General features: G+C 42.6%; 2 protein-coding genes across 3 annotated transcripts in view; one reads left to right on the top strand and one right to left on the bottom strand.

Moving 5' to 3' along the window:
• The first annotated feature begins 165 nt into the window (after positions 1-165).
• Positions 166-14886, top strand: UPRT (uracil phosphoribosyltransferase homolog). 2 transcript variants are annotated; one of them, XM_080989944.1, is made up of 7 exons: positions 166-650; positions 9623-9665; positions 10817-10886; positions 12000-12062; positions 12584-12745; positions 13707-13805; positions 14443-14886. In XM_080989944.1, the coding sequence occupies exons 1-7, from the start codon at positions 277-279 to the stop codon at positions 14547-14549; spliced, it is 918 nt and encodes a 305-aa protein (XP_080846070.1). In that variant the 5' UTR covers positions 166-276; the 3' UTR covers positions 14550-14886. The 2 variants fall into 2 exon arrangements, with proteins under 2 accessions (XP_080846070.1, XP_080846071.1); XM_080989945.1 differs by lacking the exon at positions 166-650 and adding an exon at positions 930-950.
• Positions 14887-19643: 4757 nt separating this feature from the next.
• The window catches only part of ZDHHC15 (zDHHC palmitoyltransferase 15), a 39367-nt gene continuing 33034 nt past the window's right edge, over positions 19644-25976 (bottom strand). Inside the window, exon 12 of the mRNA XM_080989940.1 lies at positions 19644-25334. The gene's annotated coding sequence lies outside the window, so the exon portion shown is untranslated. The remainder of the gene's footprint in view (positions 25335-25976) is intronic.

Raw genomic sequence — 25976 nt, 5'->3', positions numbered from 1 at the left:
GAGGTAAAAGAAGAGCTTTTCCCCCAGTCAGGAGTGGGGGGCGGGGCCACCTCGACCGAAGGTGCCCTCCCATTGTTCCTAAGCTACGAGTGGCAAGGTCAGCAGCCAATAGCCGCGCCCGGCTGGGCGGCTTGCCGCGCGCAGGACCTTCGAGGAGGCGGAGCTTGACCGGCTGGGCGGGCGCTGCGGCTGAGGTAAAGCCCCAAGCGCGGGGCGAGCGCGTGGCGTACCGGTGGGGCACCATCGGGGCACCACTGGGCGCCTTTCCGGCCGCGCATGGAGACGATGCCTTGCCACAACCAGAGGGTAGGCTCGGCAGATGCGCCCCGGCAGCAGCAGCAGCAGGCTGGGGCGACAGACCGGGACCAGGACTGCTCTGAGCAGGCGGTAACGGGGAGCGGCGTCGGCAGCGGCGTTGTTTCCCGGCAGCTCCGCTTCTCCGAGCCCGGCCCTGGCGGCGATAGCCCCAGCCCGGATAGCAGCAGCTGCTGCAGCGGGGGCGGCGGCTGCAGCTGCTCTGGCAGCAACGGGGGCGGCCCTGACACGGCCCCGTCGCCGACCCTCGACCTGCCGGCCGCCGCCGCCCCTCGGCTCAAGCTCCTGCCCATGAACGACCAGATCCGGGAGCTACAGACCATCATCCGGGACAGGTAAGGCGGGCACGCGTCGGCAGCTCCTATTCTTGGCGCCAGGCTGGCCTCCCTCTGAGCATGTGCAGAATGTCGCCTGTGCGCGCGTGGTTGGGGGCGTCGTGGTGGACATCTGTCAGCGCGAGAGCCCCTTTCGTTCCCTGACCAGACGGAGCTCCGTCGCCCCGTAGCCTCCTGACAAGAGCTGGGGCGTAGAGTCTGCCCAACCTGCCTTTTGTGGCACCCGCAGGGCCAGGATGTGCTCAAGTGGCTCTCACTTGTGTGTTTTTCGGGGGAAACCCTCCCTTTTCCCGCCCAAATGTACGCAGTAATGTATGTTATGACTATCTAGGTTTAGGGTCCAGGTCCAGGTCAGGATGTGTCGTCTACGGAGGCTGGAAACTCCACTGAATTTATTGCGGTCTAAGCTTTTGCGGTTCACCGCATTAGATGCAAGAGGAGTTAACGGTGCATGTTCATTTGTTGTTTGAAGTTCAGCCTTACGAGCAGGGGAGCCAGCCTTTCTGTACGTATATAAATGTATATTATGCAGTGATGTTCGGGGGGCGGTCTCTTCTCTCTCGCTGGATTTGGGCACAATGAATGTAATGGTTCTGAGCGAAGCTGTGGGCGAGCTCTCTTTAAATAAGAAATGATGCGTCCCGCGTTATGCTTTGCAGGAAGGAGGGGGAGTAGATGGTGGTGAGGAATAAACAAAGCAGAAGGGACTTTTCCCAGGTTGGTTTTCCGTGTCTGAGATAGCTTAGGGCAAAGCTCAGCGAATAAAAGAGTGTTTCCATCATTAACTTACTAGGTGGGGCATTATAAAGCACTGTTCTCTTGACCTCAGCCCCACCCATCATCATGGGAATAGTCATACTGGCCTACCTTACAGGGCCCTTTTTAAAAAAATATGGTTGGAATAATGCATGTGGTGTGCTTTGAATGCAATAAGCTTGCAATTTACACAGGTTATTTTCTGGGGATTACCCCTAAAGCCAAAATTGCATATAGTCAATACAGTCATACCTCAGGATAAATACGCTTCAGGATAAGTATTTTTGGGTTGCGCTCCATGGCGACCTGGAAGTAACGGAGTGCGTTTCTTCCGGGTTTCGCCGCTCGCACATGCGCAGACGGTCAAAATGATGTCACGCACATGCATGAAAGCGGTGAAATGCAACACACGCAGACACGCATGCGCATCTTACGTTCTGTTCAGGATGTGAACGGGGTTCCGGAACGGATCCTGTTTGCATCCCGAGGTACAACTGTACACACTGAGTTCAAGGGTAGGTGGGTTTGCCAAAGTCTTTCCCCCCAAAACACCCATTCCCTTTTCCACCCACTTTTTAATTACCGGTAATTTGCCAAGCATGTAAAGCTGAACACACTCAAACTAAATATGTGGAAGTTTTGGGCTTATTGTACTAGAAACATGCTACTTGCTACATAAATATGACCTATTAAATACGCTTGAATTGGCCATCCAAATTTGCTGGAATGGGAGGAATCTTTTCAAAAGATAGCTTACCAGGTAGCTGGCATGGTATGTCCTTATGACTAAGGCTTGAGTGTATGGCAGGTGATAGTTTTGAGATCACATAACCTCAGGGTTGGGTAAATGCAAAGCAATATTTTCCCTTACTTTTTTGAGGACATTGCAAAAGAGCAAGTCATAGCACTGGAGTTTTGCCTATAATTCAAGCTGCAGCCACCTTCAATGAATGGAGAGCTGGATGTCCATGCCTGCTGCTTCACTGTTCTTTGCTTGCTGCCAGATCTGGTTTTGTCATGCAAACTGACATGATGACAGTTTGCTCTGCTTGTACTTGATTACTGACTGTGGTTGACTAGTATTAGAAACTTTTTTTTTCCTTTCTTTCTAGGAAGAAGCAAAGAGGTGCAGTGTCAATGTATCTTGTCTAGTTAGCAAACCTTTGGGATTAACATTAAGTGAAAATAGGCCTAGCATATACCATGAACTCTGCTAAACTCTTAGGGACAAGTTTTGGCATGCAGTAGGTGCCTTTCAGATCCTGCACTGCTGGCTGGTAGGTGAAATATTTTAGTGAGTAGGATGGTGGTTGGGTCCCAATGCTAATAAGCACTATAGCTAATTACTTCGCTGGTCATTCATAGAGAAGGCACTGTTGCATCTTGCAGCTGCACACATTGCAGTTTCTTCAAAAAGTATCACATGATGATTTGGTTGGACATTGGTCCCACATCTAGCTATCTCAGTAATGTGAGGTTTCTAGGCCAGCTTTGTCCTTACTAGGTGCTTCCAACATATAAAACCCAACACATTAATATTTAACCTATGAAAAAAAAAGAAACAGCATAATCAGGCAATAAATACTAATTTTATTAACTGTACATTAATGTTATCTAGTGCTGATATGCATGCGTTTTGAATCTATACTTGTTCATTCAGGAGTAAATTTCACTAAGTTCAGTGAGTCTAACTCTAATTCCAAGGTGAATTTAGGATTGCAGCCTTGGAGCAAGCCTGATCTTAAGAAAGTTTATTTAGGGAAATCGGTGTCATCCATGGGCTGCCTTTACGTGCTAAATATGGAGTAAATCAGCTGAATCCAGAATTCAGATGAAAGCTGTATAAGTAGAAAAATTGCCTGAAATGTCCTTCTTGGATTGTACTGTATAGTTAAACTTCTCAAACATGCAGTCAGGCTAGGAAAATGACAGCCGACTATTGGTTATTTGAATGCATGTTTGGTATTGATATTTAGTCTTTAGCGTACAGCTTAGGTGCGAGCATTTTGTTTCACTTTTTACAGTTGATGAGTATGGACCCCTCTAGATGATGTAATTGTGATGATCTGTTCTTTTGATGCTATCAGTGTATGACCCCACAGGCAAAAAAAATATTTATTCCTGCAAAAGTTTTGTGGCAGTCATACCCTTTCATTTCCAACCAGTGCATAGCTGTAACGTCCTGCTGAAATCCTGTAACTTTTTATACCACAAATGCTATTTTTGTTGTACTATAGTTGCTCTGGAGAGCAATAATGCAATACTGGGGAATCATCACAGAACAACTATTAAAGAAGAAACTCAAGAACATGTTGCAAAGTACACCTGCAATCAGTGTTAGAAACTAAGATATATAAATTAGGTGCCAAATGGCTCCTTTAACCAAGGTTGCAGTCACCAAAACAGAATGTCTAGCTGCCAGTTTGGGGCAAGACAACTCTAAAGACTTATTTTTCAAGTGATGGACTGACTGGGATTGATTATCACTTAAATATTTGGCTAGTTCAAATGACAACCTTGTGCTAGGTTAAGAACTTTGAGAGAAGTCACTTTATCCAGGGACAGTCCACATATATATTGGCCTATTCCTACAGGATGTGGTATTAATGTGTGAAAACAATCAAGATCCAATTAACCCCAGGCATGCACCTCCATCCTGGCACCCATGCATCTTCACTTGGTTGCAAGTGGCCAATAGCCAGGGGCAAAATGCGCCTTGTGCATGGCTAATTTTGAACACACTGCCTGCAAAATAACACCAGCTTGGAGGGGTCCCGTGGTTGTGCACACACAGAGTTAAGAGACAACAATGAAAAAGTTTTTTCTTTCAAACTGCATATGGATGCTTTTCTATTTAACCAGTTTGGTGAGCTGCTTTCTCCTCCTCAAAAAAAAGGAGGTATCATGAAAATCAGCTTTATGTGCATTCTCTTTAAGAAGTGCCTGTATCATGGGAGTGCCTGTTCTCCACTACATAAATGATCTTGCTGACCAGGTAAGTGTTAGAATGATTTGGGCAAGAATCATACTACAGTGGTACCTCAGGTTAAGTACTTAATTCGTTCCAGAGGTGCATTCTTAACCTGAAACTGTTCTTAACCTGAAGCACCACTTTAGCAAATGGGGCCTCCTGCTGCCGCTGCGCCGCCGGAGCACAATTTCTGTTCTCATCCTGAAGCAAAGTTCTTAACCCGAGGTACTATTTCTGGGTTAGCGGAGTTTGTAACCTGAAGCGTCTGTAACCTGAAGCGTATGTAACCCGAGATACCACTGTACAATTGTCTGTACAAACAATGATGCTTTTCTCAAAGCTACTAGCTTTATAGTATATTATATGCTTTCCTGAATTGTAGCTGCAGCTATTTTATCTGTAAAGCTCTTGCAGTAGCTACTTCCTGATTTTGAATGAATGTATTAACATGTACAGCACAATGTAAAAAGTCAGCTAGCTGTAGATAGCATCATGATTAGCTGTGTGCTCCAGCGGGCAAGAAGAAATGTCACTTACATTGTTTGACATCACACATTTATTATAGACGCACCCAGTGTTGCCACTGTGCCTTTGGCAGTGTCAGTTTTTCCATGTCAAAATCCTCATTTCTGCGTTTTATTGAAATTCCTTGTGCATCAACATTTTTTGGGAAAAGCACATATACTTTGTTAATTCCAGTGTAATGTATTTGTAATTGGAGGAATATTCGTCATTCCTTGCCACTAAGTGGCAAGAGAAAACGGTGATTAGCCAATAATCTAGTCTTCTTGTATAAGATATCTTTGGAATGAAACAGAGAAAAGCAAGGGGAAAATAGAATGATGCAGCAGAGAAATGTCTGTCCATCTTAGGTACTCTGGCAGTGGATTCAAGACAGACAAGAAAAGCATAATTAGCATATGGAATCCACAACCATAATGAGTTGTAATGAATAGTAGGTTGGATGCCCTCAATGATGTGGGTTATGCAAACATTTTAATTTGGAAAATTCTCAGGAAAAAATGCCTTATACAAATTAAGTTAATTTGCATTAGGAAAAAACAGAGGCCCTAGAAAGTAATGTAGCATATTAATTTTACTTGTATTTACTAAACAAAGAAACTTTTGAAACTGTCAAGCTTGCTTAATATTGTGTGCACCATTTCATTGCTACTAATGAACCTACAAAACAAAAATTTTTACACCCCACATCACTAGATGACTTTACAAAATATTAGAGGAAACGGCTCTCTGCAGGTGTCCTAAATGTGTGTTAAATACATGAAGGGGACTTGTAGGGACAAGTGCAATAGCCCTGCTCCATGTTCTTTTCCCTCCACAAATTGGAGGGTTACCTCCTGAGCTGATCATCATCTGAGTTTGTGGTGGCTCTCTGCACATTTTAGATCCTTATTTTTCCAGGCTTCTAAAACATATGGGAAGCTTCTGAATATAGGAAGGTGTTTTACTTCAGGTGACTGCCGTTCAATTTGTGGAGGGTGATGCGGGGGAAAGGGAATGTGCTGATTCCCATAGCCCCTCTTGCATATTTACTTAATACACATAAAGAGCACCTGAAGAGAGCTTTTGACTGTCATGAAAAATGGGACCTTAATGTCCAGGGCTAGTATGCCCCCTGAGTACCAGCTGCTGGGAGCAATCCCTAGGGCATGGTTTTAAAGAGGCCTCTGCCTGGATGCTGTAGAAACAGAATGCCTAATCCTATAAAGGCATCACTTTTGAAGGAAGACAGCTTTTGCTTGATTATGGAATACAAGGCAATTGGCAATCCCCTATGATTGTTAAAGGTAGCCAAGACGTACAGCTGTTTACACATGCATATCTACTTGATTTCTTTCTTTTTTGGTACTGTTAAAGATGCAGGGCAGTAAGTGGAGTTCTGGCAGGGAGGAACAAGGCACAAAATAAATGAACCCTAACATGACCATCTTGTGTAGCTAACCCCGTGTCTAAATTTAACTCCACTAGACTACTGTACACTTGATGGTTGGCAGCTGAATGTGTAAGCCAACCACATAGAAATGTGTTCAGTTGAAGGTAGTGCAGAAGATTGTCTATGATGACACTTGGATAAATTCTAGGTAAGACAGGAATGCTTCCCCTTAGAAATAAGAAAGACAATGGACTCCATGCAAGCTGTCTTCTTAATTGGATGGAAATAGTCTAGCCACAGCTGCTTATGCTCAGGTAACCTCCTGTTTAAGACTATTCCAATGAGTTATATGTGGGAGTGCTTTCAAAAACTGTCTGAAATTTCAGATGGTCCCGAACTGAGATGGGCTGTTTGATCACATTATACAAGTCTGTTTTCAGGTTCAGTTTAAAGTAATGAGATGTTGCTGGAAGCTACTATGGCCAGTACCACCACTTCTCCCATAGAGGTGCACCACCTTTGCTGCTGCAGCCAGAGAAGCGGCAGTGGCAGTGACTTCTAGGTTTTGGCAAGACCTTGTGGACCTCTTGCAAGATCTCACTGAAACCTGGAAGTTGCTGCCACAGCCTCACAACCCTAGAAAGCAAGGTTTTGGTTGAACTGTCAGTGGGGAGAGTTTGACACCTTCCTGTTTTGTCTCAGGTGGTGAAATGGGATGGGCTGCCCCTGTTGATCACGGTGATAGGACAAGGGATACAAATATTGTATACTTCAGTGGCTTGTTTCATTGAATATTTGTACATGTCTCGTGTTTATATATGTATGCTGGGTTTAATGGGGAGTGGGATTTAGTCTCAAAACTTTCATTCCCAGCGCAGATTATATTGCCTGATTTCAGGGCTAAAATTGGCAGTGCTGCAGTTTACAGTGAAAAAAGGATTTGCAGGCAGTTGGGCTTGAGAACAGGTTTCCATAGAAGCAGCTCTGAGCAGTGTGTTTCTATTCTGACAAAATCCAAAGTTAATGGGAGGTAAATTTAACTACTGGCATTTTGTATATGGCTGCAGATGGTTTTAACTGCTTATACGCTGATCCTAAATAAGCAACAAAAGCCACTCTTTTTTTTGAATGGGGGATCAAGTTTATTATGTGTCAGGGCTGCCTCAAGTCTCAGCTCACAAAAGACCAACGCCTTTCTTTTCTTATATACAAAAGTGTTTATTGCAGTTCATTGTTTGCTTCAGATCCGAGGCGCGCAGCCCTACGTCTGCTAGGCTTAGACCGCTGAAGTCCCTTCTGAATCTGTCCCCGCCCTGCACCAGTTTAAGAGGCTTGCGCTGCTCCACCTCTTTCTCTCTTTCCTTTTCCGCAGGGTCTTTCTGCCCACTGGGGTTTCGCCCCTCCTGGATTCCTCCGACGCGGAATCAGACTGCTCTTGCCCCCTCCTGCGGGCTTTGGGACCTGGCCCCTCCTCCGGGCTCCCTGTACTTCCGCGCGCCTCTACATTTGAACTTGGCGCGCGCCCCCAACCTCTAACTTTCCTTTTGACAGCTACGCTACTCCCTTCACTACTCCCCTCCCCTTCCGGGAGGGTGGCTTGCTCCGACCTCCCTCCTTTCTCTACTGCCGGAGCCGCCTCCCCTGATACACTGGAACCTCCACCCCCTTCGCTGCACTCTGGCGGGGAGGCTGGTCCTGACGCCCAGCTGCCACTTTGGGATCCCCCGCTGGCCCCCTGCTCCTGACAAGTCCCCCCTTGGGCTCCCCTGGCCTTGACCACCGGCGCCCCCTTCTGGGAATCCTCTGATTCGCTGGAAAGACTCATGGAATCTCTAGAGTCATTGTCATCCTCTTCCTCGCTGTCCTGGGATTCATCCCCATCGCTCTCCATCTCCTGCCTACCCTGTGCCTCTGTCCCTGAACCCCTGACATTATGGAACTAACTTGACCCAATAATATTGTCACACATGAGCTTATAGCTTCTAGAAAGGATTTTGACTTCATCTGCATGTTCCAATTAACATCAGTCTTAACTGCTGATACTTAATTCTGATCAGAATATGCAGAATGTGACCATTTTAGGTTGCAATATTTTCCTTTTGTGATTGCTTATTTTAGTGGTTTACAATATGATTAAAAAGTCATAATAAAAATCAATTAAAATTACCCACAACAACAGAATGCTTAAAATGCCTACTGAAATAAGGACTTCATTAGAAGCCAGAAGTTCAAAATGGATGTCATCTGTCTTATCTCAGCTGTGAAGGAGTTTCATGGAGTTCAGCCCCAATATTGAACATAAGGCTCCTTGTGGATACAAGTTGTGCATTTGAGCCATTGGTGAGGTGGGGGAGCACTAACAGTGACTCCATGAAGACCTCAGTGATTAAGCATATAAAAGCCAGGCAGTTCTTAAGATAACCTGCACCCAAGTTGTTAAGAGCCTTGTAATTTAATGAACTTTGATTCTGGCCTGGTAGAATATGGGTAGGAAGTGCAAGCTTTTAAGCATTGAGTTATGTACTTGTGATAGCCTGTACGCACAAAGAGTGTAGCTGGTTGAGTTCAGCTAGTTCACCCACAACAAACTATACTTTGAAGGAGTCTTTAGGGGAAGCCTTGGTTGTTTAAAGTGGTATGATTCTGCCTTAAATGTATAGTGCAGATGGGGTCTGAGTATGAATATCATGCTAAACCAGTGGTTTTCCCCTGCCTACCCCCTAATATTCTTAAGGGGGTCTCTTCTCCAGTCTTCAGAAAGTAGCTGGAAGTGGGGAGGCAGAAAAAGGTCCTCCTTTCCTTCCACTCTGCAGTTTTAATCTGAATGAAATCTTAGGCACAGTACTACGCCCAGAGCTCAGAAGCTGTTCACAGTAATGAAATTCCCTGTCGCAAAATGTGCAATGGGAGTTTCGAACACTGCATGAGATGGCAGAATCTTTTTCCTAGTGTTTTGAGTTAATTCTGTTTTTGAGTGGACTATAGGGAGACCATACATTTAGGACCCCATGGACTGCTACTTCACTTTCTAGATTTAGATTGTCAGGCTAAATAATACAATGAGTAAAATGAGATTCACATGCATAACTCTTTGTCTTCATGCATAACATCTCTGCTTATAAACCTTCTTAGAAAACACTTTAAATCCACCTCTAATGACTAATGTTCAAAGACCTTAATGACTTCACTTCAAATAAGTTAATCTAAAGGTCAAGCCTTTAGTTTATATTATGAGGGAAAGTGATAGATGCATTTCAGCACTTATTTTTAATTGTGTGCATATTTTCTGGGATATTTAACAATAGTAGCTTGTTGGATAATCATACTAAAAATTCTGTTCTTTTCCTCCAGGACATCCAGCAGAGGGGACTTCGTATTTTCTGCTGATCGATTGGTAAGTTAGTTGAAGGCCTGTTGTGTAGACTGGTGTATTAACAGGAGTATTCTGCTGGAATGAATAACTATTACTGGAAAAGAGATAAATTTTCTTTGAACCTGCTGCTTATTTGAAAACCAACGATCTGTCAGTAATAGTTTTCATATCAGCATTTATGTTTAATCCTAAGCATATCTACTTTTATGCCAACAGACTTCCAATAAATATGTGTAGGATTAGGCTATTAATATGCTGAACTAAATTGTGATCTAGAAACAAAAACTCAGGCTTGCTTTCTACAGTGACATTATTAGTTTCTTTGCAGAGTTTCTTGCACCAAACAGATAAAACCATTTAGCTTTTAGCTGTTAAGAAACACTCTGGTGTCCTGACTACATGACATTTTCAGGATGTTTACTTAACATGATCCCATTTTAAATAATGGGCAGTATCTACTACACAGAGAATCTCCTGCCATTCTTTAATGCTGGCTTGTTCATGGAAATACCCACTTGCACAATAACAGACATGAAGTTCTTCCACTTACAAATTGTTTCCCTTCAACTATGGAAGAATACATTAAATATATATATAACCAAGGAAAATCCTTATTTTGTTACATTTTCTTGTATACCTACACCTAGGGCCACTTCCCATGCAACATTTTTCCTACATAGAGTTGTGGGGGTGGAGGGACTTGCCCTGATCGCTACTGGAATGTGGCCCACAACAGCTTGTGACCATTGTAATGTGGCCCTCAACCTGGAAAAGGTTACTTAACCATCGGATAAAGAAAGAATAAGATGATATTACAGTTTGAAAATATCTAGGCAAGGGGAGTTCAAACTGGGAGTCTTTACAGGAGTGTAGCTTTGAAGTCTTGTGCTCTTTGTTCCATGCTTTCCAGTGTGTAAATGTTGTACATACGTTATACAAAATAAATAAATAAATAGTTAAAATGATCTGTAGGTGGTCAGATGGTGGATCAAAGTCCATTGCGCTTATTTCTGGACTGTTGAAGATGTTGAGGGGAGCACTTGGGCTGTGCCCTTGCACTAATGGTGTGCTAGCATTTAGTTGAAACTGAAGCCTTTCTGTGACAATGTTTTCTCGGTTTTCTTCCACTTTGCCTTGCTCCCTCCCCCATTTGAATTCTTTCTCTCTTACAGATCAGGCTTGTGGTTGAAGAGGGGTTGAATCAGTTGCCATACACAGAATGCACAGTAACCACTCCAACAGGTAATGGGGAAAGTATGTCCAGCCTAGCTGGTGTGGAGAATAAGGATATGGTGTAAAGTAAAATGGGCAGCGTGGTTTGACCTACCAATAAAGTTAGCTATAGAGTGGGCATTCTGCAAATAAGAGGATATTTAAAATTTGATCACTTTGTAAAATGATTTTTTTGAGATAATTTGGCAAAAGCCAGGCCTTTTCAGGACTGGGAGAAAAACAATTTTTAAAATGTGTTTGCTAGACTAGGAAGGCCCCTGCAGAGGAGGGGGGCATCTGGATATACCTGCCCCAGGCTAAGCCCACTGAGTGAGGAGGGGGCATCAGTGGCCTGTTTGAGTTTATTACTTTGTTCTAACAAGATTCCCTCCCCAGGCCTCAGACAAACTCTGCATGGGTCTGAGAATAGGTCTTGGTTTAGATGCAATGTATGAGTGTCTGGCTGGATGTAGAAGGGATGTAGGGCCATTCTTGTTGGCTCATCTCAGAGACCAGCTACTTTTGACTTCTCCTGTCCATCCCACCTGATCATTAGAAGGATTTGTACCCTGCTGACATTCATGAATGGAGATAATACAAAAGAACCAAGGGAAGGAATAGAGGGAAGTTGGGGGGTTCAAGTAATCTCATAAAGTGGATTTAATATTGATTGTGTATACAGTTGTTATAAATGTTTTATTTTATTATTTTTTCTCCTCTTTAATGTTTTTGCATGGAAATTAATAAATATATTATACAAAAAAGAAAGAAGGATTTGTACCCAAGCTGATCTCCCTTCCAATACATTATCCGTTTGTCGTTTGTGTGTGTGGTTTTTTTTAAGTTTGTAAACTTAAGGACTGGTGTGTGTGTGTGTGTGTGTGTGTGTGTGTTGATTAAGATGCTCTGTGAGCCTTTTTGGGATGAAGAGTAGGATAAATAAATAAACTTCTATTTTATCTTGTACTCTCTGTGGAACTTTGAGGGGTAGACATCTTTGTGAAATCACCAAGATGTGTAAAATGTGCCTTAGAATTGTAAGTGGTTAATGCAACTTCCACTGTCCATCTTGAAATAGGATATTCAGTGTGAGTAAAAGGAAAACAACATCTTTAATCCAGATTCTGTGTGACCTTTCAACAGGGTACAAGTATGAAGGGGTGAAATTTGAAAAAGGAAATTGTGGAGTCAGCATAATGAGAAGTGGTAAGTCATTTAACATTTTGTGTGTGTTCAGTCTTTTTATTATCAGTGCAGTGTTGCTGTTTCTAGAAAAGTGGCACCATATTGGAAATAGATGTCTGACTACTACGTAAGTTACTAAATTATACTTAGGAAAGCAACATAGAAGGCTGTAAGAGGAACAGTGACAAAAATGACTATGCTTTCCAAGCAAAGGGTTAATCCCATATGTCCTTTCTAAGAGCAAGTTTTGACACAGCCACTTTTGGCTTGCATCCTCATGGAAAATGGATGATGGAAGTGTGTATTCATATTTTTTCACATGAATGTAAGTTGCATCTTTCCTTGCTGATAGTGCTTGCCTCTCACACCAGCTTTTATTGAATGGCATCAGCTGTCTTCTGTTATATGGGGAGCTACTGTATGTTGCAGAATGAAAATTGCATATAGAAGCCATTGCGAAAACAAAAAGGCAGGTAGATTAGTGAAACAGGCTGGCCATTGCTTGATTTGTAACTGTTTCTTGTTTTCTTCCCCCCATGAAGGAGAGGCTATGGAACAGGGTTTGCGTGACTGTTGTAGATCAATCCGAATAGGAAAGATCCTGATCCAGAGCGATGAAGACACTCAGAGAGCCAAAGTGTACTATGCAAAGTTTCCACCAGATATTTTCAGGAGAAAAGTTCTCCTCATGTACCCAATACTAAGTGAGTGCCTTAAAGGATTCCCCACCCCATAAATATTGACCATTTGACTAGAGAGCTCTCTTGGAAGGCAAATCTATCATTGGTTAGAATTAAGGATTTGGTTTGGGGCCATACAACACTGGATTTTTCAAGCTTTTCCAGAATTTACATTAGTTGAACTACAGCACATTAGCTGGCACAGCAGTGTCTATAGCAGGCATAGGCAAACTCGGCCCTCCAGATGTTTTGGGACTACAACTCCCATCACCCCTAGCTAACAGGACCAGTGGTCAGGGATGATGGGAACTGTAGTCCCAAAACATCTGGAGGGCCGAGTTTGCCTATGCCTGGTCTATAGGCTGCACGTGTTGAAAATATGCATCTAAAGATGCAACTTGTTGCTTGAGTCACTTAAGTACAAACAAGTAATGAGGATGTTGATGCTGGGTGCAACTAGTAGACTGTAACTGTTCAGCTTGAAGCTTTGAAGCTTTTGCTCATTCCTAAATGTTAATTAAATAGGATCAGATATTTATTTCTCAGATCTGAGCTGTTTGATTCTGTTTAACCAATTTTTAAATTTCAAACTTTTATAAAAATGCATTAAAATCAGATATAGAAGCCATAATAGTCTCAAACCCCAATGCCAAATGCACTTGCTAGAAATTGACTAGATAATTTAGTTCAGAGTTAAGTGTTTAGAATTGAGATTTAAGCCCATGGCTGCCACCCATTTCGAAACTGACCCTATTTACTCCTTGAAAGAGTACATTGAGCAATGCTAGCCATCGGAGAAGGAACTTTAGATGCACTGAGCTTATTGTTTTAGCTTATTGTTTTTGTTTGGAATGTCAGAATTCATACCTATAGACCATGCAGATTAATGGTGAAATAGTTTGATTTTGATAGTAACATAACTTGAAAATATACTAGAGTAATTCCTCTTTCTCCTCCTCTCCCCCCCCCCCCCAAATATTGTCAGGTACTGGCAACACTGTGATTGAGGCTGTAAAGGTTCTTATAGAACATGGAGTCCAGCCAAATGTCATAATCCTGCTGAGTCTATTCTCTACACCTCATGGTAAGTTAAAGCAACAGGGCAGACAAACAGCCAAACTGAATGTTATGAGCTAGTCCTGTTGACTTTCTCTGGTACAGGATACACATTATCTTTATCAAAAATAGACAATAACATGTTTACCTATATGTGTGCTGATTTCTGTAATTGGTTGTTTCCAGAATTTATGGTACAGCTCCACCACATGTGCCAATAAGATCCCTGCTCCCCACGCTTTTCATGTCAGTTGCCTGCCAAGGAATACTTTGTTACAAGGGGACTGGGGACAGATTCCTTCCTCTCAGTACACATGTGGCCCCAGTCCACTTTACTGGGATTTACCATTGACCAACTCATGTCAGCATCCAGGATCATTGCAATTAATGACACTTGACCAAAGAATGCAGCTATGTACAAAACATGGGGGAGGAAAATGGATCATTGAAAGGAGTTTATGCCAGCAGCAATTGCCATTGTGAGCATGTAATTTAATAAGACATTTTATGAAGTCTGTATGTTAGATGGGTTAATTCTAAAGGGGGGCAAAGGAGGAGGAGAGAGAAGAGAATCAAGCTCCGTAATTAGATGGGAGCCCTTGTTGCAGAGTTGCAAATGTAGTTTACTGAAATGTTTGACTTCCCCAACTTTTCTTTTTTTAAAGGTGCCAAATCAATAATCCAGGAATTCCCAGATATCACAATTCTAACGACAGAAGTTCATCCTGTTGCCCCAACGCATTTTGGACAGAAGTATTTTGGAACAGACTGAAGTGCTTTAACCAGTGTGTGTTTTGTTACTGTATGATATGATACCATTTTTCTACATTTTATAATTTGAAGGAGAGGTATTGCTGGGTGTATTTAACAGCCTATTTTTCTTTTGCCAAAGGTGAAAATAACCTGGGCCAGTTGTTTTTTTTTTTAATTTAAAAGGGAAAATACTTGTGTCCACTTGAGTTGAGGGCAGCAATGAAGCACATTGCGCTGCAACAGTCTTCCAATGATGCGCATATCCAGATTGCTGCACTCATGGTTCCTTTATTTATTCTTTTGTAGCCAGTTTAAGTGGCTGCTTGTAACTGCAAAATAAATTAACTGTGAAGACACCATAGCCTATTTAATTTTTCAGTGCTTATAAGCACAGTTGGAATTTTTCAGAAGTCTTGATGCTTTGCAGACAACGGCTCCAGGTAATATTCTTAAACCGTATTGCACTTATGAGCTTGTTAAGAAGATGTGGTTAACAGAAACCAGTCACAGTCCAGAGAGTGATGTGTGCAATATAATACACTGCTCATATTTGCCAGCTCAGGCTTGCACAAGCCCTTGGAAGGATTGTGTAGTATGTGCAGAGCAGCTTATGTGGGTGGCTTTGCACAGAGTTCTCTTGCAAACAGCACATTTGAAAAGGAAGATAACTGCTCTGTATCCAAAGCAGCTTCTTCCAGTTACAGCCTGTAAAGTGGGGGGTGGGGAATGGATCCTGAATGAATTGTTGGACTCCAACCCCCATTAAATCCAACTAGCAAGGACAGTGGCCAGTGATGATGGAATTGTAGTCTGTGTCACATCTGGAATGCCACAGGTTACTCATCCCTTCAGTAAAATGTAAAAGCATTATAGTTTTATTCTAATATGGCACTAATTGATTCTCAATAGTGACATTTTTTCTAATCTGCTGGCACCCCAAAACTATTTAAGATTTAGATTTCAAGAAAAATCAGCTGTGTCTTCTTTTTACATTGTTACCTTTGTCATTGTATTCATAATGAGGATCTCTTAATCATGTGATTGGGGCCTGAGGATCTTTGCTTTTAAAAGAACAGAATTCAAGCCCTCGTGACTGAAAGCTTTAAAACAGCTGAAAACATTAAAGCTGGAGAGGTGATTGAATAAGATTGTCAATGGCTGGAAGCTGAGCTAATTATCCATCACCATGACTTGCAAAATCGGGGAGGGGGGCAATAGACGAAATGTAATAATAATAATAATAATAATAATAATAATAATAATAATATAGAACAAATTATGCAAAAGGTAAAGGAGCCCTGGACAGTTAAGTCCAGTCGAATTGAACTATAGAGTATGGCACTCATCTCTGCTTTTAGGCTAAGGGAGCTGGCGTTTTGTCCGCAGACAGCTTTTCTGCATCATGTGGCCAGCATGACTAAACCGCTTCTGATGCACCGAACACTGTGACGAGTGCCAGAGCGCACGGAAACGCAATTTACTTTCCCGTCACAGTGGTACCTCTTTATCTACTTGTTCAAAACAAATACATGATTTAGGGCCTTATGTCTAATCCTTGAATACTTTCTTGTTTTGGCCTGCTATAAATGACAGTAGAGAAACTGTCCTGGATGTATGGAATTTCCCACCTTTGCCTTTCTTTGTGTTTGGAAGGCCAGTCTAGCTTTGTTAAAAAAAAACAAAGGTATAATGCTCCTTCCCAAGGCAGCGCAGAATTTGTGCTCCCAAAGAAATCTTCCTTAGTGTATCTAGAAGCCCAAACCTTTGCACTGCTCAGTTAAACTCCTGCATTGTAAACAAACAAGTCAGTCCTGTAGTCTTCCATTGACCAAAATACTTTAGAATGTTTTTTAATGGAGCCTCTTGAACAATGTAGTCTTTATGCTTTGAAAAGATACAAAGAGTAGAAAAGGGAGTGCTGTTTTCCAGTGATACAGTGCATAAGTCCACAATGATTTTGCAAAGTTTTTTGCAGATAAAATTGCTCAGATTTGGGAAGAGGTAGACTCCACTGTGGGAGCAGGGCTGGGGTGGGAGAGTGCTAGAGTCCTGTCTAGTCAAGTTGCACGGGATCAATTTCAATCTGTTACCTCCGAGGATGTGGACAGGCTGCTTGGACGAGTGAAACCAACCACCTGTCTCCTTGATCCTTGCCCATCCTGGCTTATAAAAGCTAGCCGGGAAGGGCTGGGCAATGGGTTTCGCAGGGTGGTGAATGCTTCTCTCTGTGAGGGAACATTCCCTGCTGAAAGAGGTAATCATTAAACTGCTTCTTAAAAAAACATCTCTAGACCCAGCCAATATGGCCAACTATTGCCCAGTCTCAAATCTTCCATTCTTGGGCAAGGTGATTGAGCGAGTGGTTGCTGAACAACTCCAGCCACGCCTGGAAGAAGCGGACCATTTGGATCACTTCAAGTCGGGATTCAGGCCTCATCATGGGACTGAAACTGCCTTGGTCGCACTGGTCGATGATCTCCGGTGGGCTAGGGACAAACGTGAGAGCTGTTTCCTAGTTCTGCTGGATCTCTCAGCGGCTTTTGACACCATTGACCATAACATCCTTCTGGACCGTCTAGAGGGGCTGGGAGCTGGGGGCACTGTTATACAGTGGTTCTGTTCTTTCCTCCTGGGCCGTGTTCAGAAAGTGGTGTTGGGGGATGAGTGTTCAGACCCCTGGGCTCTCACTTGTGGCGTGCCTCAGGGTTCTGTCCTCTCCCCCGTGCTTTTCAACATCTACATGCAGCTGCTGAGAGAGATCATCAGGGGGTTTGAGCTGGGTCTTCATCAGTATGCGGATGATACCCAGCTCTAGTGATGGCGGTGAAGGTCCTGTGTGTCTGGAGGCGGTTGGAGGATGGATGGTGGCTAACGGATTGAGGTTGAATCCTGACAAGACAGAAGTACTGTTTTGGGGGGACAGGAGGTGGGCAGGTGTGGGGGACTCCCTGGTCCTGAATGGGGTAACTGTGCCCCTGACCAGGTGTACAGCCTGGGATTCATTCTGGACTCACAGCTGTCCATGGAGGCGCAGGTCCATTTTGTGCCCAGGGCAGCTGTCTACCAGCTTCATCTGGTACGCAGGCTGAGACCCTATCTGCCCACGGACTGTCTCGCCCGAGTGGTGCATGCTCTAGTTATCTCTCGCTTGGACTACTGCAATGCGCTCTACGTGGGGCTACCTTTGAAGGTGACCCGGAAACTGCAATTAATCCAGAATGTGGCAGCTAGACTGGTGACTGGGAGCAGCCACCAAGACCACATAACACCGGTCTTGAAAGATCTACATTGGCTCCCAGTACGTTTCTGAACACAATTCAAAGTGTTGGTGCTGACCTTTAAAGCCCTAAACGGCCTTGGTCCAGTATACATCAAGGAGCGTCTCCACCTCCATTGTTCTGCTCAGACACTGAGGTCCAGTGCAGAGGGCCTTCTGGCAGTTCCCTCATTGCGAGAAGCCAAGTTACAGGGAACCAGGCAGAGGGCCTTCTCGCTGGTGGCACCTGCCCTGTGGAACGCCCTCCCACCAGATGTCAAAGAGAAGAACAACTACCAGACTTTTAGAAGACAATTGAAGGCAGCCCTGTTTAGGGAAGCTTTTAATGTTTAACGGACCACTGTATTTTAATATTTTGTTGGAAGCCACCCAGAGTGGCTGGGGGAACCCAGCCAGATGAGCGAGGTATAAATAATAAATTATTATTATTATTATTATTTATTTTATTTTGTATCACAAGAAAAGGAATGCAGAACAATCATAATGGTTTACAGTGAATAGGTTAGGCCTAGGCCTAGGCTAGGGCATGGATCCGGTGATCGAGCAGCCTGAGGGTAAAGGGTTGCGGGCCTCCCTTTTTAAACTCTGAGAGCAAACCTGAAAAGGGACGTCTTCACTTGGGTCCACTCACAGGGTCCTTCCCCAGGAAGCCAAAGCACCACCTTTTCCATGCCCATGACCAGTACAGCATAGTAAATGCTCCTCACCATTGGGAGCAGGGGAAGGCTACTGTCCCTCTTCACTGCCTGGTGAGTTGGTGGGGGGACGGGACGGGACCCGGATTTCTTATATATCAACAATCAAGGTTTGCTACCCCAAAGCAAATGTTCTTCATTTAAAGATATCAGTAGTATTGATATATTCACTCAAGATAGTAGCTGGGGAAACCCAGCAGATGGGCAGGGTATAAATATTATTAATTATTATTAATATTTATTATTATTATTATTATTACAGTGGTGGTGCCCCCTATTAGTTGTGGACTCCCAACTCCCATTGCTCCTGGCCTGTGGCCATGGTGGGCTGGGGGCTGATGGGAATTCACAACATAAAGAGGGTACCAGGTTGGTGAGCACAGCTGTTGTACATCATTCCTGTATATTTTCAAGCTCATAGGGAAACTGAAATGGTGCACCCTTGCTTTCATTAGTAGTGTAGACTGCAAGCCTTTTATACTTTTATTGTGCTATTTCTGCCTGAGGGCTGGTCCTAAGGATTGATCTGTATATGAATTAAGAATATTTCTATTGGCAATAACTCTTATATCCTTAACAATTAGTCTTCAGTTGCTAGATAGTGGTTATGCTCAGTGGTGACTAATCAGTACTGTCACAACTACTCCATTGCCAAGATGGGGAAAACCCATAGCTTCATAAAGCCAAGCACCATGTTTCAAAAGGATACTTGGTTGAGTCTGGCTGAGCCAGTCCATGTGAAATGGTCTTTGCACTTGGTGTTATTTAAGGGCAACGTGTCTTGATGATTGGTAGTAGAATAAGCAAGCTGGAGGTTATTTAAAACATTTTTGGCGTGTGTAAATGTTAAACTGTCCAATTATTCATTGACACTTGTAAATTTTAACTGGATACTCTTTCTATCTCAGTACTCAAAAGGGTAACTGTTTCAGAATGCTGGGCTTCCATGTCAGTGCCCTTAGACAAAATTATAGGAGTTGAAAGTGCCTTGAGATAACTGGAAAACACCAAGCTGAAGTCTACAAAAAAGCACTGATACATAAATGGTACTATTCTTGCAACTCTTCTTGGTGGAGTTTGAATGCAGTAGATACAGACTTCTTAATAGAATTTTAAAATATTTGAAATAAAGTCTTTAAACTTCATTCTATAAAATATTTTTTATTGTAAAACATTTCCATGCTTAAGGCTGCAACAAGCATGAACATACACATTTTTTAATGAACAAACCTGAGATAATGAAGTCAAAACATTTAAAAGGGTCAACAAAATAAAACCTGCAATAATCAAAAAGCTGAATTTGGAATTTGTACAAAGATGATTACATGGAGGTTTGGAGGGGAAACAGTTCTGTTCTGTGAAACCTAACAGAAATCCATTTCTTATGCTCCCTACTGTAAAACAAGATGGTGAAATGGTACCTTTTTGAAAATACAATCAATGAAATAATTAGGCCTTAATTACACATATGGAAGAATAGTAAACTGGAACACAAAAGCAATTGCAATATGACCAATACAGATAGTTAGAATGAAGCTTGATTCAGTGGTTACCAGAAAAGTGGTACCAAAAAAATTCTGTGAAAAAGGCAAGACACCTGGTCAGGAAAAGGACCAAGCAGTAAGCTGCCACTTCAAAGGTAAAACAGTACAAAACATGGTAGCACAAATGCCTTGGTTACTTGAACTGTGGCAGGCACAGCAAGATATTTTGCAGGTATACTGAGCTCTCCAGTTGATTAACATCAGGTACATGTACATGCAAACTGCTGAGGATCTCTCTTGGTTGGAAGAATACTCATTGCAGGTCTTCTGTTTGTTTTTTTCTGGATAAATGAATGCAGTATTAAATGGGCATGTAGGACCCTGCTACTTTCCATCCCCTTAATATGAAGCCTGTTGTCACCCACTTCAATTCTTTGGATTAAAGTAGAATCTAGTGTTTTAGAAATCCATAAAATTAAATGCAGAGTGTATCCTAAAAAATTAACAAGTCACTTAAGGGAAGCATAGTGATTGACAGTATGCTCTGATGTAAGTAAAACTTTGTTATTGGTAAGCACAACCATTTTGCTGATGAAGTACACCATTCCCACATCAGCATTTTCTCCCAAAAATGTCTTCCCCAACAAGGTACTGTACCTAAATAAAATCAATACAAGTAATTTCAAAAGACTGTATTCTGTACAAAAAATTAGTGTTCCTGGTATTGTAATGTGCACCAAAATTGTGCTTTCAGATTATGCCACATCTGACAATGCCCTATGATTCTGGGCAATAAATATCTGTTACATCATCAGGCAGTACACTACTGATCAGCCCGTGTTCTCTCCCAAAGTTACTGTTCTTTGCTCCATAAATATTTAACAGCAAGGACTCAGTAGTGCCCTACTTTACAAAATAAACCACTGTAGCACAGCAGTTCTTGCAAAAAGTCCCAAGTTTTGCAAAGTCCATATTCTTTAAATAGTATTTACTATCCCACTTTTGTAGACACCAGTGTGATGCCTTAAGCTTGCTAACCAGACAAATACCTGGAATGTTAAGTATGTGTAACATTTTTTATGGAAGATAGTTGAGTGGATGTTGCACACCTCTTCAATCTTCCCTTTTCATGATTGTAGTTTCACGCCCAGAATAATTCTGGGCTGTGTCCACACTGCATCTCATATCCTTCATGGTTCAAGCAATCATACAGAAGGTTCTTCAAACTGGAATGTTATGATATGGAACAATAGCACATACATAGCCTGCTCATTGCATCCACACTGCACTCAGATATATATATATATATATTTGTACACAGGGCAAAGAACAGATCTTGCATCTCCAACATAATGCTAGCTCAACTTTTTGCAGTACACAGAGGCCAAAAAGAATTTTGGCCTAATACTAATAATGAATTAATACATTAAGGGGTGGTGGTAAAAGAAGGGTTGGATTATTCTGTTTTGTTTAAATTAGTGAAAACATAAGGAGTGCTTAACATTTCCGTGAAAATACTTAATGCTTTAGGGTAGCATCCTGAGTGACTGCAACTACAGAAGCTATCTGATAGTTGATCATGTATCTAGACATTATTATTAGCACAGCACATCATTTAATTGGATATCAAATTATTCAAGCAGCCATTGAGACATTTTGCATTTTTTGCAGTTATGCATAAAATATCCAAAAGCATATGTTTACTCCCTTCGAGACTGGAAGTATTTATACAGGATAGCTGTAAGCCACAAGTCCCCTGTGTCAAGCTCAACAAAGAAACAGCATCGCTCTAGGGACAACCCACAATGTCAGCCTCCTTCAAGGAGCAACAATGGAATGGATTTTCCTCTGCACCCTGCACAACATTCTTGTGTTTCCTGCTTTGTTCAAAAGCACAGAACTACAGCAAGAAAGGAAATACTGCCCCCCCTCCTTTTCAGGACATTTGCTTAGTCCTTAGGGCTAACATCGGTCTCCATTTGCAGTGAAAATGTAGGAAAACCTGAATGAAATGCAAGAAATGGATGACTGCTTGAAAGGAGTGATGCTAGTTACTAAAAGAACTCAAGGGGCACCAGCAGTGTACTTTGCAGTGTGCTCAGCTGCCTTGTAAGAAAAGTAAAAATAAAATTAACTTTAAAAGCGCCAGCAATCAAGAGGCCTACCACACAGGCCTGGGGCTTGAGCCCCCGGCCCACAACTCCCCTGCTTAAAGCAGCAACTATGCAATAATATGTTCATATTTGAATATACCAGGAGGGTGTTTTGGCATGCAGAACATCCTGTCATCTGCCATCCAGAGAATCATCAATGACCTGCTCCTTAGAACAGGTGATAACAACTGATGGAATATATTGAAAGTTTCTTTGTTTACTCAGCATGTATAGATGCTCTTCAACGCAGATCCTTGAAAAAAAGGTTAAGAAGACAAGGGACACAAGCTACATAAACATTTTAAAATAGTTTTCTATACTTGGGTTTATATCTGTAGGCATAATGTTGGCAGTATTACACAGATATTGCATTGTTAGTAAATTGGGTATCAGATCCCTGGCGTTCATGAGTGCACAAAATTAATGCTGCAGCCTTTCCCAACTTGGTGTCTTCCAGATGTTTTGGACGATAACTGCTGTGCCTGAAAGGGGTAGATGGGGGTTATAGTCTAAAATGTTTGGTGGGCACCAGGCATTTCTAGATTGTGCATTAGCAGATATTTTTCCTCTATAATGTTCTCTGGACCAGAGCCCTTCTAAACTGATGATTGTTTAGAATAAAAATTGTTCATTTAAGAAGCCTGATTGCAATAAAAACAGGTTGCTAAGGTGTTTTCAGAGATAAACTTAGGTTATTTTTGGTTACTTCATAATGGGAAGTTTTATTTAGGCAAATTATGAAATTAAGCACAGCTTCCCCCCTCCAAAAAAAATGTTTAGCAGTATAATTTACATTTATTCCATTTGTGCTATTACAAGCTGAACAGCTGAACAGCCCCCAGGGATCTGGCACAGTAATAGAAATGACAATTAGAACAACAGTATGATCGTGTCTGCCAAGAGAAGGTAGTAAGTGCAGCATTAGTGCCCTGGCCCTGTATTGCCAGCTCTGGCAAGAAACCAAAGCATTCTATAGCTGTGAACACAAAAGAGAAAGATGGGCCCAGGCTTTTGGCCAGCTGGAAGCGACATCCTCACCTATCCCTATTCAGACCAGGCTTTTGGCAGTGAACTTACAATGCAGGATGTGGGTTGTGATTCAATCTATCCCCAACCACACACAAGGATATTATTTATGTGTATTTATACCCTGCCCTTCATCCCCAAGGGAGCCCATAAGAAAGCCCTGCTGGATCAGACCAAAGGGCCTATCGAGTCTAGCATCCTGTTGTCCCAATGGCCAATCAGGTACCTATGCAAAACCTACAAGCAGGACAGAAGCACAACTGTACTTGTCCCGCTTGTGATTCCCAGCACCTGGCATTCAGAGGCATGATGACGTTCATACTGGAGGTGGCACACTGCCATCATGACCAGTAGCTACTGCTTGCCTTATTGTCCATGCATTTGTCTAAATTACAGTTGCTATGCCTTACGGTGGTGAATTGCGTAGGTTAACTATGAGCTGTGTGAAAAGCACAGCTGTTGAAATCAATTAAGGTTTAAACACACAAGCTTAAATTATTTCAGTGGGATTGAGGTATACGTCATCTTCTGTGTTGGTCTTCACTTTTTGGGGCGAGGTTGAGGAATTGCACATTAACCTTCTGGAGCAGTGGGGAATGTGAGATCCCGTAAACATGACCATTGAAAAAGGAAGAACAATGGAAGAAATACTGAGACAACACTTAAGAAATGGTGAAGTATTTCTTTTCCCAGCTTCTTAGCAAGGATGTGTAAAAAAGAATGCCTTGCTCTTGAGGGAGAGAGCTGTGCAAACTCCTCTGTGGTACTCATGCTTGAGACTCCAGTTCAAAGTGTATACCATGATATCCTTTGGATGTCCTGCGTCTACCACACAGTCCCCACCCCCGCCCAAACAATGCTTGTATTTTCACCACTTATGCAGCAACAAAGTCTCAGGAAAATGTCTTGTGTTGACTGGACCTTCAGACTAAAAATGGTTCTTATATCAGATATAATTAGAAAAGGAAGACAGTCAGCTCAATCCAGCACACCTAATAGCACATCTGTCAAACGTTATGAAAAAAAATTCTTGGTTTTACTTTTTCAACAAAGAGTTTCAGTCCCCTTTGCTCACTGAAAAATAATCATTACCCACTCCCCTTCTTTCTACTAAGTATTGAAAAATAAGCAATATTGGTTTGTGCCTGAGTGGTGCCTGCTGGAGCCTCACATGATTGAAGGGTTCTCTGTGCAAAATGTTTCCCTCTAACATAAAGAAGTCTAGACAACTGATCCCCAGCATGGCACTTTTCTATGTGGAGAGAGACTTAGAAGCCTTCACCAACCTGGAATCCTCCAGATGTTTTGGACCACAACACTCATTTGGCCAATGCTAGGTGCGACTGATGGGAGTCATGGTCCAAAAGATCTGGAGAGAACCAGAGTTGGGTCCCCCCCCTACAGTCCGAAGTGGTGCAGTTCAGGCACAGGCTGACCACTTCAAGGAGTACTGGGCCACAGGTCAAAGGGAGGTGTTCCGTGTCAGGATCCTGCCCAATATTTTAGAAAAGAAAACATCCCTTTAAAATTGTATGCATCTGCAACAGGGATTGTGCTTGAAGGCTTTTTTTTTTTTTACACCACACCAAAAAGGGTGTGTTTCTTAGACCAAAAGGGCCAACATTCTTAACAGAATCAAAGAAAAGGATTTCAAAAAGTAAGAGGAGGTATTGTGGGCAGGGAAAGGAGACGTACAGCCTTAAACGTGCAGTGCATACTTGCCAGGGTTTCTAACAATAAGACCTGATTTGGCAACCATGATTCCTGCTTGAAAGCACTTGTACAAGTAGTCCAGTTGACCAGCCATCTACTCCTTGTTACAGAGCCATTCTTGTAAGTTGGCAAAATGAAAAATATTGTGAAATCCAGGGTCTTAGATAACTGCCATTAAGGCATTTGGAAATGCATTTGCACAAAGAGTTCTCACTTATTCTGGGTAAGAAATAAAAAAGTAAAAGGTCTTGAATGGCCTTAATCCGCCAAAGCTGCCCTTGCTTAAGAGTCAATAATCAGTAGGAACCCTTGGAGCCATCACCAGACCAGTATCCTGAAGAACCATTTCAGACAGCCAGGATTGGCATCAGACAATGGCCCTTCTGCAGGTAATCCAAGTGCTTCCTTTCCTTTTGTTCCCCATGAATGTCCATCATAGAAGGAAGCTGAAATTCACTGGGGAAAGGGGGTGGGGAGAGAGAGAGAAAGGCATAAGGATGAGTCTGGTTGAAAGCATTTTCTCTCTCCTCTTAACCTCAAAACTAGGTATGACATCAGATGCACCTTTGCATTAAAAAAATGCAAATAGTAGCTGTGCCTATGAAGGACGGATTATCAGTAACATGACAGGCAGGGAGAGTAGTTTAACCCTTTTCCTCCCCAAATGAAAATTGCTTCTCAAAAGCTTCTAAGCTACATTGGGAGGAAAGCTGCATTGCACATAGTCAGTACAGCATGAGACTCTTATTCCCAGGGTCATGAGTCTGAGACCCACATTGGGCAAAAGATTCCTGGGGGTTGGACTAGATGATCCTCGTGGTCCCTTGCAACTCTACAATTCTATGATTGGTACTGCAGAGCCAAACAATTAGTTGGGGAGAGGAATATGGCAGGAACCAGGTGTCCCCTTAGCATGGCTTTTCTTTTAGGACAGAGACAGACAAGACATAGGGAATATCTGGCTGCTGTCAAAAGACACATTTCTTCCTGTGCCCAACCACAGCATTGAGCAAACATCTGACACAATCTGTTTCCCTAACTCTTCCCTACGTCATTGAGTTCTGCTGGCAGGGATCGGGGACCTTGATGCAACTGCAT

Source organism: Podarcis pityusensis (assembly GCF_964106645.2).
Source record: "Podarcis pityusensis genome assembly, chromosome: Z".
NCBI lineage: Eukaryota > Metazoa > Chordata > Lepidosauria > Squamata > Lacertidae > Podarcis > Podarcis pityusensis.
This window is presented reverse-complemented; position numbering and strand designations above follow the sequence as displayed.

Coding starts and splice junctions, on each gene's coding strand:
- UPRT (XM_080989944.1), top strand. CDS start 277: ATGGAGACGATGCCTTGCCACAACCAGAGGGTAGGCTCGGCAGATGCG. Junction 12,063..12,583: donor AGTCAGCATAATGAGAAGTG/GTAAGTCATTTA, acceptor CCCCCCATGAAG/GAGAGGCTATGGAACAGGGT. Junction 12,746..13,706: donor CCTCATGTACCCAATACTAA/GTGAGTGCCTTA, acceptor AAATATTGTCAG/GTACTGGCAACACTGTGATT.